This window comes from Rhinopithecus roxellana, chromosome 11 (assembly GCF_007565055.1).
Source record: "Rhinopithecus roxellana isolate Shanxi Qingling chromosome 11, ASM756505v1, whole genome shotgun sequence".
Taxonomy (NCBI): Eukaryota; Metazoa; Chordata; class Mammalia; order Primates; family Cercopithecidae; genus Rhinopithecus; species Rhinopithecus roxellana.
In genome coordinates, this window is record NC_044559.1 from 105,799,938 (window position 1) to 105,818,051 (window position 18,114).

The window sequence follows — 18,114 nt, forward strand, 5'->3', positions numbered from 1 at the left end:
CCAGAGAGGAAGAAGGATCGTTCTGTTCTAAAACTCATTCCGTTTCTTTCACTGAAATGTGAAGTTCTTATACAGATGAAATTGAAAAGCATCGTTTTATATCATTTTTGCAAAAAGACTAAAATTAATATCTAGTTGCTTATTAAAATGTTAGGGGATTATCGGGACTTTTTCAGAGTGGGTAGAAACATTGCTCTGTGAAATTTTACTGTAATATTTTTTAGGCTCCATTTTTAAAGGTCTTGGACAAGTTCTGTTAGAAATAAGTTATAAAAAAGAAATAACAACCACATTTGACATATGCCTTCCAAAAAATTATATGAGACAAGGAAAACATTCCTCAAATTGGTAGCAAATGACAAGACAGACTCTTAAAATACACTTGATATCAACAGGGTGAATGGAAGGAAAGGCCGAGGAGGCCTTGAGAATGAGGTTAAGTCAACGGGAGTTTGAAAAAAGCAATTATTGGACCAAAAGAATCTTTCACTTAAGGTTATTTCCCAAGAAATTAGTCATTTATTTTCATCCTTATGAGCTTAGTTCCAATTTAGTAGGAGCAGGGAAAGCTATTTATTTGACATCGAAGAAGAAAAATTGTGCTCTTCTTTCCAGCCTTGTACTTTATTTTTTCTATATTAATCTGCTTTTGAAAGCCGAACCAAAATCAAAATAAAATTGGGAAAATGGCTTAACAAAAGGATTTTGTTTCTTTTTTTTTTTTTCCTTTTTAATTCTTTGGCTTCATCTCTTCTGGATAATATCTATTCTAATTTTATCCACATGAGGGATGAATTCTATATCCAAAAATGTATGTTAAATATTGGCTTGTCTTTGGTTTCAAATTTCTTCTAATAATATGCCCATTTTGGAAGACAGATAAATATAAAGGCAAACATAACATTAAGAAATTATACTTTTTCTAAAGTTAAGGAATACCGTGGAACTAAGTATTCATTTTTAATATGGGTATAATTTAGATAATTCTCTGTTCGAGTTTTTTCTTATATTCAGCAATTTTGAATTTTTCTTACTTGCTAAGATTTAACAGCTTTGCATCAGATTACACAAATTCTTAGCATTCCCAAAGTAAAATTATCAACCAAAACAAAATTATTTCATGGAAAGCTTATTTATATAATTAAGGTAATTGTTTTCTAATAGATGGTGCATATCTTTTATTGCTTTAAAAATATTTCCATGTTAAATTATGAACAGTAACCCTATGTCTGCATTAAGTAGGGATATTACTCACATGAACTTGTCTTTGATATTTAAAAAAATGAAGCTAAAGCCAGAAAAAACCTCAACTTCCTGTCGCACACCTACAAACTTACCCGTAGTTACCTTCAGTCTAAACATCTTCCTTCTGGTCTTTGAGGATTCCTTCTTCTGGCCTTTCCCATCCTCTGTAATGGTGATCTCATTTTGACTTCTCCAGAAGCTGTAAGTTCTGACATTGGCAATTCCCTCTCACTTCTGCGTAGTCAGTCTTAATCTTCCTTCCTAACTCCCTATCAGTTGATCACGCCCACTGCAGAAATCATCATATCAGAGAAGTAGCATTCTCTGAAGAGCCTCCTTTCCCCAGCTGCTCTAGCTCTTCAGCTCACTGTCTTCTGACTTTTGCCTTAGAAACTTCAGAGACTTCCCTATTAATGACTCGAGGATTTTCAAATGTCTGAATTCAAGGGATTCTTTTCATCTTTCAAGGAATTTAACCTCCCTGAGGCATAGTACAATACTGACATCCCCTTTTCCTTAAAGTGTCACCCTTCACTGGTTTCTATGATTTCTTGGCCTCCTGGTCCTCCCCTTCCTCTCTGATGACTCCTTATCTCCTCTGCATCTCCTTCTGGCCAATCCACTTACTAGAACTTTTAAAATAGCACAAGTAATATATAGTCACAGAAAAAAGAACAGAAGCTAAAGATGAACAGAAGGGGACAATGTCAACTGCAGCCTGCTGAAGACCCCTGTGAACCTTTTTGGGGAATGAAATTTGGCTTTGGGGAGCCATTAAAATATTTTGAGTTGGAGAATCAGTGGGTCCCACTGGCCCTTCAGAAGTTACTCTGGTTTGAGAATGGATGGGAACAGGGCTGGAAGATGAGTTAGGTAGTAGTTCAGGGAGAGAGAATGGTGATTGCAATTAAAATGATATCCCTGGAGATGAAGAGAAATGAGTGGATTCAAGAGATAATTGACAAGTAAAAACAACTTGACTTTTTGGATGTGATGCCTGGGAAAGAGGGCAGAGTGATGATGTCTAAATGTCTGGCTGGGCCAACAAGATTTAAGGAGGAGAGAAGAAATCTGCTTGTGGGGGGAAGTGAGAGCTCATTTGGGACACAATGGCTTTGAACATCTTGGAAAACATAAAGCAGAGACATGGAGAAAATATATATATATATACACACACACACACACATATATGTAGTGTGTGTGTGTGTTTGCTATGTATATATGTCCTTAAAGACATAGATTTGAGAGCAGTTGTTCATGAAATAATGAGAGTGAATGACATTTCCTTTGGAGGGTGTATAGACGAAAAATGAGGTTGAAGGACATACCATGATGTCCTGAGTCATATCATAATAGGTTAAGAAAGAGGATTCCTGGAAAGAAGCAATTAAATATTAAAGAGGTGAAAATACAAACAAACAATCAGGAAAGTGTTATTTTCACAAAGTCAAGAGAAGAGAATATTTTAAGCACAATAGCATGACTGATGGGACAAGTGTTATTGAAAAGTAATGTAAGACAAGAACCAAAAGTGTCCCCTGGATGCATAGCAAAGAGATTACAAATACCTTGAATAAGAAGTGAGGAAATGGGGGCAGCAAGTGGAGGTCACCCTTGGAAAAGTTTGACTGAGAAGGACAGTGAGGATGCTAGCTGGAAAGTGCTAGCTGGAGAGTGAGGATGCTAGCTGGAAGGGGAGGTAAAGGAGGTCTTGGTGGTTTTCCATTGTTTGTTATGTTTCTGTTCTGAGATAGCAGATATGTTTAAATGTTAATTGGCAAGAGCAGGAAGAAGGGTGAAAGAGGTAGTGAAGATACCGGAAAAAGGGGGGCTAATGGCACAGTCAGCTTCCAGAGGAGGTGGAGAGGGAGGCAGGAGGATGCGGAGCATGAGGGCAAGGAGATGAGCTTGGGCAAGAGGAGACACCTCTTCCACATGACAGATGGGAGGAGGAAAGGACGCGTGCACTTGCAGCGGGAATCTGTGCGTGTGGTGGCAGTGAGTTGGGCCACTTCCCTTTTCGTGATTTCTATTTTCCCCACCAAGTGGGAGGCAAAGACATATGCTTGAGAGTGAGGGAACTGAAGTGGTGGGTTAGGTAATCTGAGGAGAGTGGAGATGGTTTTAAATAGCTGCTGTGGAGAAAGTTGATGAGAGAGACACCTGGGTGGATGACCGGGCAACATGGAGAGCTGATGGAAATTAGGGATCGTAATATGTGTGCCATTGCTGCAATGGATGTGCATGATCTGGAAGCCTGGTTGAGAGCCAGAATTTCAATTTGTAATATCACTATGGGAGAAGAATGATAGAGAACAGAGAGTCAAACCTGGTGACAGTAAAGCAGGTGACATGGTGGACCAGAGCAGGGAGACTGCGCTGGTAGATCAGTGCCTTTTGATATTCTTGATCCCATTCTGCCTTCTCCAGAACTTAGAATTTCTGATAGACAGCAATGAGAGGCAGAGATGAAGTAGTCACTGGTATTACTAAGGTCCAGGTATGACCATAAGAATGGTTGATTAATTAATGTGGAATTGAAGTGAAGATCAATGGAGTTGAGGAGGTCAGGGTCTGATGTTAGAGGTGAGGTGCTTGGAGGAAAATGTTTTTGTCTTGTTTGTTTACTGTGAGGATGAGGTATCGTTTTCAGTCATGATTTTATTCATATATTAGAAAAACATGGATTCAGTAGCTCAGGTGTTAACAAGGGCTGCTATTCCACAATAAGGAATTCCACAATGTAGGAAAACTGCTATTCCACTTATTGTGTAGGAAACATTGGCTCAAGTCTCCTTCTGCTTTCCATACCCTCGGCAAAGTCTGATTTGTAAAGGATTCCAAATATTGCCACAGACATCTGCAGCTTCTGATAATCTGATCCAGGCTATGGATTGTCTCACTCCTGTACACATGTTGTCCCTATCCTATGTGGAGCTGACCTAGATTTGGAACTCAACCCTTTTTACCTGTCCTCCTCATTAGCAGCTTAGTCATGAAGACAACAACCAAACCAAAACATTTCTGTAATGTCGTTATGTACAAAGCAAAAATAGTCAATGTTTTGGAGTGATGGAAGGACATATGCATTGCAGCAATTCCAGCAACTTCCGAGTTGAGTATTAGGCATGTCAGTTCTTAAAAAGACTCTTGGCCATTTCTAAATGAGGCTACCATTCTCCCAGATCGCCAAGTTGTCTTTTCTCTTCTCTGCTGTCTCCCCTTGAAAAGAAAGAAAGGTTTTAATACGTTCTGAATCTGAGCATTTTTGCTTTCACTAGGCTGAACCTTTAAAGTCTGCTTCAGAGCTTTTTGCATATTGAAAACTTGGCCTAATCATTAAATTCAGTTCAAGAGATGGTAGTGGCTCAGACCAGTGAAGGTAATGAGAAGATATCAGGACAGATTCTGGGTTTATTTTGAAGGTAGAGCCAATAAATTTTTGTTCATGGCTTGGATAAGGGCTATGAGAGAAAGAGAGGAGTCAAGGATACGCCAAGATTTTCAGCCCCAGCAACTAGAGAGATGAGTTGGCATTAGCTGAGTAGGGGAGGCTGTGGGAAATAAGGTTTGAAATGGGAAGATCAGGAGTTCAACTCTGTCCCTTTTGAGGTGCCATTTTTATATCCAAGTGGAGATGTCAAGTAGGAAGCTGAATGGTGTAGAGTTCAGGTCAGGGTTGGAGACTTAAAATTCCAGAGAAGTCAGTGAAACCCAGCTTGTTTCACTGTTTGACCGTTTTATATATACAACCTTTCCCCAAGAAATGTATTTCCAAATAGTCTCTCAAAAAATGGATCTAACAACAGAATACAGACAGCCAACAGACTTTCAATCTCACACCAATGGGAGAGAACCCAAGTTAAATGCAGGCACTATGTTCAGAGTTTATATCAAGAGGGCAATTTTCTTAGAGTCTGGAGGAAACCTGTGGATTGTTTCTAATAAAGAGATCTATGGATTGTTCCAGATAATTTAATTCATGTCTTTGTTTGCCTGTGGGGCTTTAGTCCACTTTCTGCTGCTATAAAAGTATATAGACTGGGTAATTTATGAGGGAAAAAATTATTTCTCACAGTTCTAGAGGCTGGGAAGTTCAAGAGCATGGCACCAGAATCTGTCAAGTTTCATCCCATGGCAGAAGGGCAGGAGGTAGAAGCAAGTACATGAGACAGAGAGCAGATGGGGGCCAAACTTACTCATTTATTAGGAGCCCAACCACCCTGTAACAGCATTAATCCATTCATAAGGGCAGAGCCCTCAGGTCTTATTCACTTCTTAAAGGCCCTACTTCTTAATACTGTTACAATGCCAATTAAGTTTCAGCATGAGTTTAGAAGGGGACAAACATTCAATCCACAGCAGGATTTGATGTTCTCCTAGACTAGAGACTGATACAGGAGAAAACAGTAATTTGAATAAGAACTTATTAATCTATTTTTATGAACATAGAGATGTGTTAGTTCTAATGCCTTGACTTTTGTTTTTGACCATCTAATGGGAAACCATGAACCTCCTGTTAATGTATTAATTTTCAATGTAACTAGATTAAAATTGCTTATTTGGATCAATCCAACAGGAACTGTAGCAGAGAAAATGAGCTAACAGTAAATATTATTGCTTCTGGTCAACAACAATCTCTAAGTCAAGATAATAAGAGTAATAATAATAACAACTATAATTTAGGGGCACATGGCATGAGGACTTTACATTAAGTTTCCCATTTAATCCCACATCTATCTTATTAGGAAAGTACTATTAAAAATCCTAACTTTCCTGATAAGAAAACTAAGGTTTAGAGAGAGTTACCTCAGGTCACATACAGTTAGGAGGACATAAAGTCAGGATTCAAATTCAGACTGTCTGAGCTCAAAGCATAAACTCATAGCTACTTTGCTGCATAATCTATGGGAATTTTTTTTTTTCCCAGAGAATTGCCATCTACACTTTGATCTAACCAATAGCAAAATGCAATTCTGAACAATCTTGTCCACATAGATCTTTTAAATCCATCCTTATCCTATTATTTCTTTAGCATTCTTATGTAGGAAGCTCCTATGTGTGCCAATATTCTTTATATTTAATAGGAGTAAAAATCTAAGAGCAACTTGAGGTCATTCCAAATGATACCATGAGCTTCTGCCCTGGGCAGACAGAAACTTATCACTTCCTTTTCCTCTGATATAGGGTGCTGAGCAATGTTCCACAATCCCCTGACCAACCAGTCATCAAGTCATTCTTCATTTCTAGCATTTTTAGAAGAAAGTCAATAGGGCTCTCTCTATTATATATCCCATTGCTACTCCCAATACTATTAACCCAATATGCGAATCTCCTGTCTGTCTGTTTGGGCACAAAAGCTCTCTACTAGAAGGTTCGTGAAGAAACATGGAAGAAAACCCGGAAGATAAACTTATGAATGTCCACACAGAAAGAGTACTGGATCCAATAAGCAGATCCAAGTTTTGCAGACATGGACCTCAGATCACACACACACCTATCACCTTGAGGAGGACAGATACCAATAAAGGCAAGCCCCTTGACTCCCTTCACTGACCAAACAGAACCAAAGGTTTTGCTCCAACCAGCAAATGTTAAATATGTTTTGAGGCCCCTAGCTCTGGTGAGCTGTCATATGAAATGAATTGCTGAGGCTCAGAGTCTGGATGTGCAAGACACTGCGGTGGATTCTCTGTTGGAAGAGCTGCAGAACCCCAGCCAACCCAAATAGTTGGGAAACCATTCCATAGGCAGACACAGTCCAAAGGCATTTCTTGTTACTGGGTTGTGCATGAGTGCTACAACGTCACTGCAATGCCTTGTAAACAGGAGAATGTCAGAAGGGTTCCCAGTTCAAATCAGCTCTGGGCACTTAAGATCTTTCGGGAAAACCCCTAAGCCTGGTATGCATTCCAGAGCTCATCCGGCTCTAATTAAAACTCATAATTCCAGGCTGTGTTCATCCAAACAATGTCAAGTCAAACCACAAGAAAATCTGTTATCACTCAAATTGGTACATATTTTTCATACAACTGAAATATTATATAAAATCATAAACTGTTAAATGGAAATGTAAAAATTTAATTCAGACCCAATTCCCATGCTACTTTTGTCACACCTTCCAGGAGATGTGAACTGTGGGTCACAGCTGCATGCCGAGGGCATGAACCTTAAGATCAAAGCCTTTTACACCGGAGGAAGCATTGGTGTTAACCCAATCTACAAACCACTCCTTGTGCCTTTCCCCACGTTCTTGTTCACTCCAACGTTGTAAAAAGTTATTTGTTTGAATGCTGTTTTAAAGTGCTCTGTGCAGTTAAGTTTTCAAAAGCGTGGGGGCTAGTTTTCCTTCAGTGTATATATGAAACTCCCAATAAATTTAAAGTCCTTAGGTGTGTTTTGGGGGAGGCAGAGGATTAAAAGGAGAAAAGTTGGAAAGAAACAAGGACTTCAAAAAGGTAATCCCCTTAGAATATTAAAAAATGTCTTTATTGTTGGAAAGAAAGTCTATAGATCAAAAAATAGACACTGAAAAAGTGTATACCAATTTCATACTTACTTGTACCAAATTTGTATTTCTCTTTCCTAAGAAAACTATTCCTTTTATGTAATTGTGACAAAAAGATTAGAAACCGCCCTCACCTTGCTCTGTGTGTTAGTGATTTGAAAACATGCACTGCCTTTCATTTCTGTTAGTGCACATCAAATTCAGGATTTTGCACCAACTTTCTGTTGTGTGAGTATTTGTTAGTTTTAACAAAACTAATGCCTTAGTTTAAAGAAATTAGCGCCTTAGTTTGCTTGTGAGGGTCATAGGAAAATAAAAACATATTCCTGAACCCAATTCAAAACCAAGACACATATATGCTACGTATTTTTCAGATGGTGGTTTGGGACAGTAGCATAACCTTATTCAGTTTGTAAAACAGCATTAGATGCGTAGCCTCTGGGTGTATAACAAAGCAATGAGTAACATTTATTGACAATAAAGTTAAACTCGGGAAAACAATACAGTTAGCTAGCAGCAAAACTCAAAGAGGGTTCTGGGGGTACGTCTCAAATAATAAGCTATTCAGACCCTGAGCACACAGAAAATTCTAGACTTCCAATTCTATACCCTTGATTGAGACTGTACTTAGCTAAGTAAAATGGACAGAGCAGGCTAAATTCAGCAGTAAAGTTCTTTAAAATAGTGGGATGCTGGCCGGGCCCGGTGGCTCATGCCTATAATCCCAGCACTTCGGGAGGCCAAGGTGGGCGGATCACTTAAGGTCAGGAGTTTGAAACCAGCCTGACTAGCATGGTAAAACCCTGTCTCTACTAAAAATACCAAATTAGCCGGGTACGGTGACACATGCCTGTAATCGTACCTACTCGGAGGCTGAGGCAGGAGAATGGCTTGAATCCAGGAGTCTGAGGTTGTAGTGAGCCGAGATCACACCATTACACTCTAGCCTGGCCAACAAGAACAAAACTCTGTCAAAAAGAAAAAAAAAAGGGGGGGGATGTTGCTGGGCTTCATTGGTTTAATTGTTAAGCTAAAATTTAACCAACCAGCATATGGGATATAGAATGAAGCCTTGTGGTTAATGTAAGAAACTTAAGGGAAAATAAATTCCCTCAACAAAGAGCAGTCCTCTTGGTACATTCAGGACTAGAAGTTACTCAGGTAAAGAAAAATTTAATTTATAGAGTAGAGTCATAAAAAGGGTACCTGCTTAGATTACAAGTTTTCTTCTAACATAAGTCTTGTGAACACACAGGAGATGCTGCCTCCAGCAACCCTTATCTGGTTGACTCCGGGAATAGCCAACACACAGCAGCTTTCTGTGTGCCAAACATTATGACTCATATGCTTGACACTCACAGTCCATTGGTTTATGCAATGGGAAATTATGTAAGTGAATCAAGAGTTTGGGAATAAATACAACCGACTCTTAGAAAGCCCAAGCAGAGACCACAGAACAATGACCAGGTCTGAGGGAGGATGGGCGAAACACAGGCTAGATTTTGACAGGCATCAGGTCAAGGGTTTCCTTTCCAAGGCAGCTGTACTGGGTAGCAGCACCCAGTGCCTTGTGGAGCCTGGGCCATCGGTGTCCATGGAGGTCAACCAGCATCAAGGCAGGGCCTGGAGCAGGTGCTGACAGAAACTAGACTGACCTCTGGGCCAAAATTCCTCCTTCCTTCCAAACTAACCAGGCCAGGCCTCCAGGAAATAATGCCAGAACCAGACTTCTGAACTGGCAAAATAATCACCATGAGCATGAATAGCATTCATGGAGCACTTGCTTTGTATTGGACACTGGACTATGTGATTCAAATGTGTAACCCATATGAAACCAGGCTGCCTCATGGTCCAGTCCTGACCTGAAAATGCAGTCAGAGAAACAGAAGCCTAGCAACCCAATAGCACTTGAAAGTACTTTTTTTTTTCTTTCTTTCTCTCTCTTTTTTTTTTTTTTTTGTTAAGAGATGAGGTCTCTTAAATCTAGACACAGTATGCTGTTCACTCCTTCCTAGAAAAATCACTATCAAACCATAGCCAAGGGTATGAGTTTTGAGGTCACAGCAACGGTGCAATCATAGCTCACTGCAGTCTTGAAGAACTGGGCTCAAGCAGTCCTCCTGCCTCAGCCTCTCAGACCCACCCAGCTACCCAGACTACAGGTGCACACGAACACACCTATGTCTGGTTAATTTTTTTTTTTTTTTCTTTAGAGACGGGGTCTCACTATGTTGCCCAAGATGGTCTTGAACTTCTGGCTTCAAGCCGTCCTCCTGCCTTGGCCTCCCAGTGCACTGGGATTACAGGCATGCACCCGGCCTGAAAGTAATTTCAATCCTAGTTTTACTCTCTTGAAGATAGAGAGTACAATCATGCACTATTAAGCTTTAAGTTCTTAATCTTTCTCAGTATATTCTCTCATCTCAGAGTTGCTTTTAAACAACCTTTCTACTCCAAACCTCTCAAACTCTTCAAAACAGGATGAAAGTTCTCCTTCCCCCTTTTTCATTCCTTCTCCTTCTGCTGCTCTTTTCTGTCCCATAAGGAGTCCTCTGCCCTTGCCAGTGTAAGTTCCCCCAACCTGTGCTCCTCCACTGTTTCCTCTCACACACTGCAGACTTGGGTTTGCAGAAGGTGGGGGAATCACCAGATGAAATAGGAAGGGGAAATATCAAAGGACATAAAGAAAGGAAGAGGCTGTGAATACAGGTGTTCAAACATCTATTAAAGATGTATGTTTAATTCATCTTTGCAGTGACCCCCAGAGGTACGTGATCCCTTTACACATATGAGAAGGTTGGGTTAAGAGGTTCAGTGATGTGCCCTGTAACTGGGAGAGTCAGAGTACAGATCCAAGATGCTGTGACCTCAAAACCCATACCCTTGACTATGGTTTGATAGTGATTTTTCTGGGAAGGAGTGAACAGTATAAGGCATCTAGATTCCTTCTCAGGTAGTTGAGCTATGGACTAGGACTTTACTTCACTTCTTTCCAGATTTAAAAAGCAACAATGACCAGAACTATGAGTGGAGAGACCAAGGACTGGAGCGGAAGCAAGGTGGGTGGCTGTGGGAGGTAGATGTTAGGTGGAATTGCTGTAGCTAGCAATCTATTCTCCTCCTATTACCTAAATGACAAATATAGGGCAATTGGAGACTAGAATTTTTTCTAAATCTCATTTGCTTGTGGAAATCAAGCTTTTAGTGTAGCATTAGGTCCTCTAATCCAGGGCCCAGAAACACCTACAGGTAACTGGCATTATTCGTTGTGATGACCTGGCTGTAATAACAAAATTTGTAAAGTAATAATTGTTGTCTATTAAAGTGATTGTTGGGAGAGTTTTTCTGCTATATTTTGTACAACAATGGAGTCAACACAGGGACTTATGAACCCTTATGAATCAGCTACTTGGGAGAAGGAGTGAGAAAATAACTCAGGTAAAGGGAAATTAATAACTTTAAAATCCTATAATCAAGGGGTTATACAATTATGTAATCAAGGGATTGAGTCAATCCCTTGATTATATAATTTACCAAGAAATTAGTTGGAATGTTTTGTTTTGATATAAGAAATAATTTAAAGATCAGAAAGCAGAAGTAAGGAAAAAGCAGGCCCATTGGGCATAGAGACATATTAATATCAGGATCCGTTGGCATCCAGGCTGGCAGTGCTCACATTCAGTGATGTAGTAGTGGTGTGGAGGAGTAAAATCTCCAGGCTTACAGTTGGCACTCCATACTCCAGGATAACAAAGGTTACCATGGTGGACGTGGGCTACAAAGAGATCAGTGAAAGCCATGTGAGTATGAAAGTGGTGAATGGTGTGAAGTATGTATCTAGAAGAAATTGTCTAAATTTCATAAAGTTGTATCTGCTTTAAAAACTGTGTGTAAACGGCCATCCGATTCAGCAGTCCCATTACTGGATATATACCTAAAGGGAAAGAAATCACTGTGTCAAAAAGATACCTGCATTTGTGTGTGTATTGTGGCACTATTCACAATAGCAAAGATATGGAATCAACCTAAGTGGCCATCCATAGAGGACTGGATTTTTAAAATATGGTATATATATGCCATGGAATGCCTACTCAGTCATAAAAGAGAATGAATCATATGTTTTGCAGCAACATAAATGGAACTGGAGGCCATTATCCTAAGTGAAATCACTCAGGAACAGAAAGTCAAAACTGCATGTTCTCACTTATTAGCGGGAGCTAAACAATGAGTACACATGGAATAACAGACATTGGAGACTCCAAAAGATGGGAAATGGGGAGGGGGAGTGAAGGTTAAAAAATTACCTATTGGGTGCAATATTCACTCTTTGTATGATGGGTCCGTTAAAAGCCCAGACTTCACCACTGTGCAATATATGCATGTAAGAAATTTGCACTTGTACCCTTGAAATACATCCAAAATTTTTGAAAAGAATTATAACTATCTGTATAGTAAAGTGAGGTATGAACGAAGAGATTAATAAAAACTCTGAACCGTAGATCATGCGTTAAAAGTTGCAAGCTAGGAAAGGGATTTAAGTGTGGATAGCTATACAAAGACATCTAAGTCATGTGTTAGGATAACCAAAGAGAGTGGCTACTTTGTTCTTCCTGCTCATTATTTTCCCGTTATTTCCTTTTCCTACAGTGAGAAAGGGAGAATGAGAATATATAAGTGTGTATGCATGCATGCATACATCTGTGTGTATGTATAAAACTGCATAACAGACCGGGCACGGTGGCTCATGCCTATAATCCAAGCACTTTTGGAGGCTGAGACAGGTGAATCACCTGAGGTCAGGAATTAGAGATCAGCCTGGCCAACATGGCAAAACCCCGTCTCTACTAAAAATGCAAAAATTAGCTGGGCGTGGTGGCACACGCCTGTAATCCCAGCTACTTGGGAGACTGAGGCAGGAGAATCGCTTGAACCCTGGGGGATGGAGGTTGCAGTGAGCCAAGATCATGCCACTTCACTCCAGCCTGGGCAAAAGAGTGAGACTTGTCTAAACAAACAAACAAACAAAAAATGCTTAACAATCTTATACTAACCTACATTCCCATGGCCATACCCTGGATCTTGTCAATACTCAAAGCAACTTCATCTGTAAAATCTTAAACTCCAAATTTCTCATTCTCAGATGAGAATGTCTTATTTTCACCCTTTTCCCATGCTTTGGTCCCACCAAAACTGTTTTCCTGCATTGTTGAGGCCTCAGTTCCTAATTCTCCCAGTGATCAGTAGCCTCGTTTTCACTTCCCTTCCGGCCCAGCATGGACCATATGGCTGTTCAAATGAATCACACTCCTATAATCTATTTCCTCTGTCTTATGCCTAGGATATTGAACAATGCTGGAGAAAAAGAATAATACAAAACTCCCAAGGCATGAGCCCCTCCAAACTTCCCTGTTTCCCTCATGCAGAACAGAATCTTCCTTTCTCTTGAATCTCAGAAGATTGATCCTGTCTTGTTCCTTCCTGTTTGTCAAAAACATTGTATCTTATTAGTGAATTTTGCAATTTAGGCAATTACTCTAGATACAGTATGAATAGTTAATCAGGGGACAAGACAGGGTGCAGGGACAGTGGGAAGGTGTTGTGGGCTTTACTGGGGTGAATGACAACAGCAATAAAGAGAAGTGAATGACTTTGAAAGATGTGTAGGCAGCTGAATCACAAAAATATGATAATAGGTTGGATGCAGCATAGGGGAGATGAGGGTGGGAGTGAGTGTGAGGCACGCAGATTTCCGTCTTGAACAACTAAGTGATAACATCTATTATGGATACAGGAAAATTCTTGGAAAGAGATTCATGTTTATATAGAAAAAGTAAAAAATTTCATTTGGAATCTATTAAGCTTGAGGTGGCTGTGAGACTTCCAAGTGGAGATGGCTAAGAAGTGTTGGATATGAAGTGTTCCAATCCAAAGAAGGTTCTGGGGTGGAGACAGAAATTTAGAAGATGGTTCCATATGAATGCCATTTGAATTCAGGTAGTGAAAGATGTCATCTACGGAGGGAGAACAGAATGAAAACAGAAGAGGAATTTGTTCTGATGAACTCCAACAATTTTTGTTTGGGAGAAACAGAAAGAGCCATGGATGAAGATTGAGAAGATGAGAATGAATGGATACGAGGAAAAGTCGGGGAGTAGGGGTAGAAGAAGCCAGTGGCAGTGAAGGAGGAAGTTGCCAGTCATATCAAATGCTGTTAAGGGGTCAAATAAGATGAGAACTCCTAAGTGTCCACTACTCTTAGCCACATGGAAGGAAGTTACCGACATCCTCTGAGAGGGTCATTTCAGAGGAGAGCTGAAGGCAGACAGCAGCCTGGAGTGAGTGGGAGGAATCTAAGACTGGAGATAGGAATTCCAGACAGCAACTCTTTAAAGAAATTTGGCTATGAAGGGAAGAAAATGGGGTCAAAGTGGTGTCTTTTTGTTTTGTTTTGTTTTTAATGTGTAAGACGTGTGTTTAAATGATAATGGAATCATTAGAAAGGAAGAGGTGAAAGCTAAAGTAGAAGAGAGACAGGGAATATTTGGTAGTAAAATGTCCTAAGAAGAAGAAGAATGAATGAAGAATACAAGTGGATGGTGGGCCTGTGATAGGAGAGAGCCATTATAACTGGAAGGTAGGATAAAAAGATCCGCTAAGACGCTGGCATGGTTGCCGTTTTAGGTAGAGTAGTTTCTATCTAAAGGCTTCTATCAAGTTTATGAAGGAGACCTTATTGGTCATCTTCTGGAAATGGTGGCTAAAAGAAAGAACTGGAGATTGAAGAAGAAGGAAGATTTAAAATAGGCATTGAAAAGGGAAAGTAACCTAATGAGAGGGACACAAATTTCAATTGCTGGGCAGTGAATGAGAATCCAGTTGAGGTTGAACTGATAGTGGATTGATTTGCCTTGTTGACATATGGTCTCCCACAGGACTCGGTTATTGGTGAAGGCACAGGGAAGAACAGAGTTGGATTTATGGACAGTTATGGTTTTCCTGGAGGGATGTTGTAAGGAGGTTTAAGAAACTGATAAGAGAATGATCCAAAAGATGGACTATGCAATCTAAGCTGGTTATGAAGGAAGCAAAGACAGAAGATGGTTAAAGAAAAAGTATGTGAGCCCATGGACAAGAGATCATGATGAAAACAAACAAGTAAGATGGTTGCATAGCCAAATTGTGGGAGGAGACATTGTGGTCAGAGAGTTTGGAGGTCAGACTGTTGACAGTGATGAAAAATCAGGGCCCAGGTGAGATCCTGAAGGTAGAAGGTTGAAGTGTGAAGATCAGTGACAATGGGAGGTCAAGGAACTGAGAGGACAGACATTCTTCGGTGCCCCAATTTGAACAAGATATTCTCATATACAACCTTCTAAATGTTTTGCATTGTCCCTTTCTTATTGAATCTCACTGAGACAGCCAGGTGGAAAGGGGTCCCCAGAGAAACTTCAAACAGCCTGCGCACTGGGAGGAATGTGCACTGGGAGGAATGTGCACTGGGGTGGGAGGAATGTGCACTGGGAGGAATGTGCACTGGGGTGGAGGAATGCGCACTGGGAGGAATGTGCACTGGGAGGAATGTGCACTGGGGTGGAGGAATGTGCACTGGGAGGAATGTGCACTGAGAGGAATGCGCACTGGGAGGAATGTGCACCAGGGTGGAGGAATGCACACTGGGAGGAATGTGCACTGGGAGGAATGCGCACTGGGAGGAATGTGCATTGGGAGGAATGTGCACTGGGGTGGAGGAGTGTGCACTGGGAGGAATGTGCACTGGGAGGAATGCACGCTAGGGTGGAGGAATGTACGCTGGGGTGGAGGAATGTGCACTGGGGTGGAGGAATGTGCACTGGGGTGGAGCCACAGAAGTTCGTGATGTTTGCAGCAGGCAGGAGCCTGGCCCCTCCTCTTCCCAGGTGATACCTGGGATTCCATCTGCGAGGCAGGAAGCACACCCACAGAGACTCTGGTTTTGTGGAGAGTCCCTGTTTCCCTTTTTCCCCCATTTTGCCCAATAAATTCCATTTTTCTCCCCCTTCAAATTGTCTGTGAGCCTAATTTTTCATGGCCTTGTAAAAAGGACCCTGTCTTTAGCTGAACTAAGAAGAGAGTCCTACAACATCATTAATCCATCTGGAATTGATATTTATGTGTGGTGTCAGATTACCATTTTAATTTTCTTCTATTTGGATAAGCAGTTGTTCTGGGGCCATTTATCGAATAGTTATTTTATCCCAAATATCCCTTGAATATGTTCCTTCCTCACTATCCTTACCTTTTATTCCATCCTGTCACCTCTACATGAAGTAATACAGTGCCCTTCCACCTCTTTTCCCTACAGTCTATATTCTATAATTTGCTGTAAAAGTTACCTTTCTAAAATACAAATATGACCTTGTCACTCCCCTGATTAAAGTGCTTAAATAACTTCTTTTTGTTACCTATAGAGTAAAAGCCACACCCTAAGCCTGGTATACGTAAAACATCTCACAGTATTTTTCTTTATAATATTTCTTTGCTTATCAAATCATCCTCATATTTTGGCATTATCTACATTTTCACTCAAATGCTATGGGGTAGAAAAATATGTGATTCAAATTTACTTTTAAAAAATATTTTACCAAGACTATTAATTAGAATCATAATTGCTAGATTTTAAATGTTCTAATTCATTTATTTGTCTTCTATGCATTAGATACCGTACATTTTTTAAGCACTTAGAATCTAAAGAAGGACGGAAAGCATTAAGCCAATTATCTTATGAAAAGGAAAAAATACATGTAGCGACAGACATTTGAGTAAACTGCTACTGAGAGCCTGATGAGGAATAAATGGCATTTAGTTTGATGGAAATCTTGGAGGCTTCATGGAAAAGTTGGCTAGGTCTGTTTTGAAAGATGGATAAAACTTACCAAGCCAGAGAAGGGGATGGGAAGGCATTTTAGATGGGGGAGGGCATCAATAAAGTCAAGAGAAGTGGGAGAGTGTGATCTTGGAGGAGAAAGATGAGTAGCTGGAAATGCATTGAGGCCAGAGTGCACAAACCCTTCAAGGAGCAGTTAATAGATCCGCTCTAGTTAGTTGGCACTGGAAGTCACTGAAAATCCCTACTAAGTGACTGATATAATGAGGTTGTGACATGATCAGGTAGATTGGGACTCAGAGAGATGAATCTTATCGGATGCCCTGCTACTCTAAGCATGGTGTGCTGTTGGCTTGTTCTGAGAGATGGAAAAGCCAGAAAGGATGCAAGAAAAATTTCAGAAGCAGAACCCCAAAATAGCAGTTAGATACCCAGAGAAAGTGGGGATGAAGGAGTCTAATTCAGCTCCAGAAAGGTAAGAAGTGCATGAGGAATTCCTGCATCTGATTAAGCACCGTTTATATTCGCATTTGCTTAAATGGAATTTCTTATGCTTTTTTGGTGGCTTTAAAAAATATTTACTACTGAAAATTATTTTCATAGCCTAACTTTATGTCTTTAGATTAATGTTTTTATTCTTGTGTCTCTTTTCCTCCTCCTTATGTGTGACAGCTTCTACTGGATATGGTTGGGTCCCCTGACCAGGATCTCCAGGAAGCTGCAGCTGGTTGTATATCCAATATCCGCAGGCTGGCTCTTGCTACAGAGAAGGCCAGATACACTTGAAATGGACATTACAAGCTATCAAATTCTACATGACACAGGACATGTCACTCCCATGGCCAGAAAGCCTAAATTGGGAAACATTTATTAGCAAACCCTAAATGAAAACACATAAATTGAAAATGCACAGAATGTTTTTCATCTGAAAATTGCATAGAGACTTTTGTTTCCATTTAATGTTTTAGAGATATGGCATGTAGTAAGATGGAAAGCCAATAAACCTCTGATAAGTTTCTAAGAATTTGAGAATATATGTATACACTCTATATATAGAGAGAGTTCAGTGATGCTTTTGTATTTGTGGTGATTGTAATAAAGGATATGACCCTCCCAATGTGCAGTTTCATAGTTGTTCATGAACGCCTCTACAGTTCCCTTTCTGCTAAACCAATCTAATTGTCCTGTCATTACGGCTTTGTCTGTTTGATCACTTGCAACCCACGGGAGAGTTCCGAGGAGATGTCCTGATTTCACAAACTGTTATTAAATAGAATTTAGCGTCAAGCAGCTGGACTTAGAAAGATCATCCCAAGGTCATCCCAAATTTCTCCTAAATACTAGCAAACATCTGAAAGGACAACGTATAACTGTCACTGTACCAGATCATGCAAATCACAAGAACATAAGCAATGAGTTTTGTTGCTTTACACTTGGACTTACAGAGCATAAACAATTATATGTTTTATTTCTCACAGAGATTTACCAACATTTTCTT

General features: G+C 40.2%; 1 protein-coding gene across 3 annotated transcripts in view; it reads left to right on the forward strand.

Moving 5' to 3' along the window:
- The window catches only part of ARMC4 (armadillo repeat containing 4), a 204,268-nt gene extending 186,533 nt beyond the window's left edge, over window positions 1-17,735 (forward strand). For 2 of the 3 annotated variants that reach the window (XM_010381410.2, XM_010381409.2), the window contains exon 20: window positions 17,289-17,733. In XM_010381410.2, the coding sequence (XP_010379712.1) occupies window positions 17,289-17,402 (114 nt within the window). In that variant the 3' untranslated portion in view covers window positions 17,403-17,733. Of the gene's footprint in view, window positions 1-17,288 lie in introns of all 3 variants that reach the window. The other variant, XM_030940847.1, reaches the window with a different exon arrangement.
- Window positions 17,736-18,114: the final 379 nt, after the last annotated feature.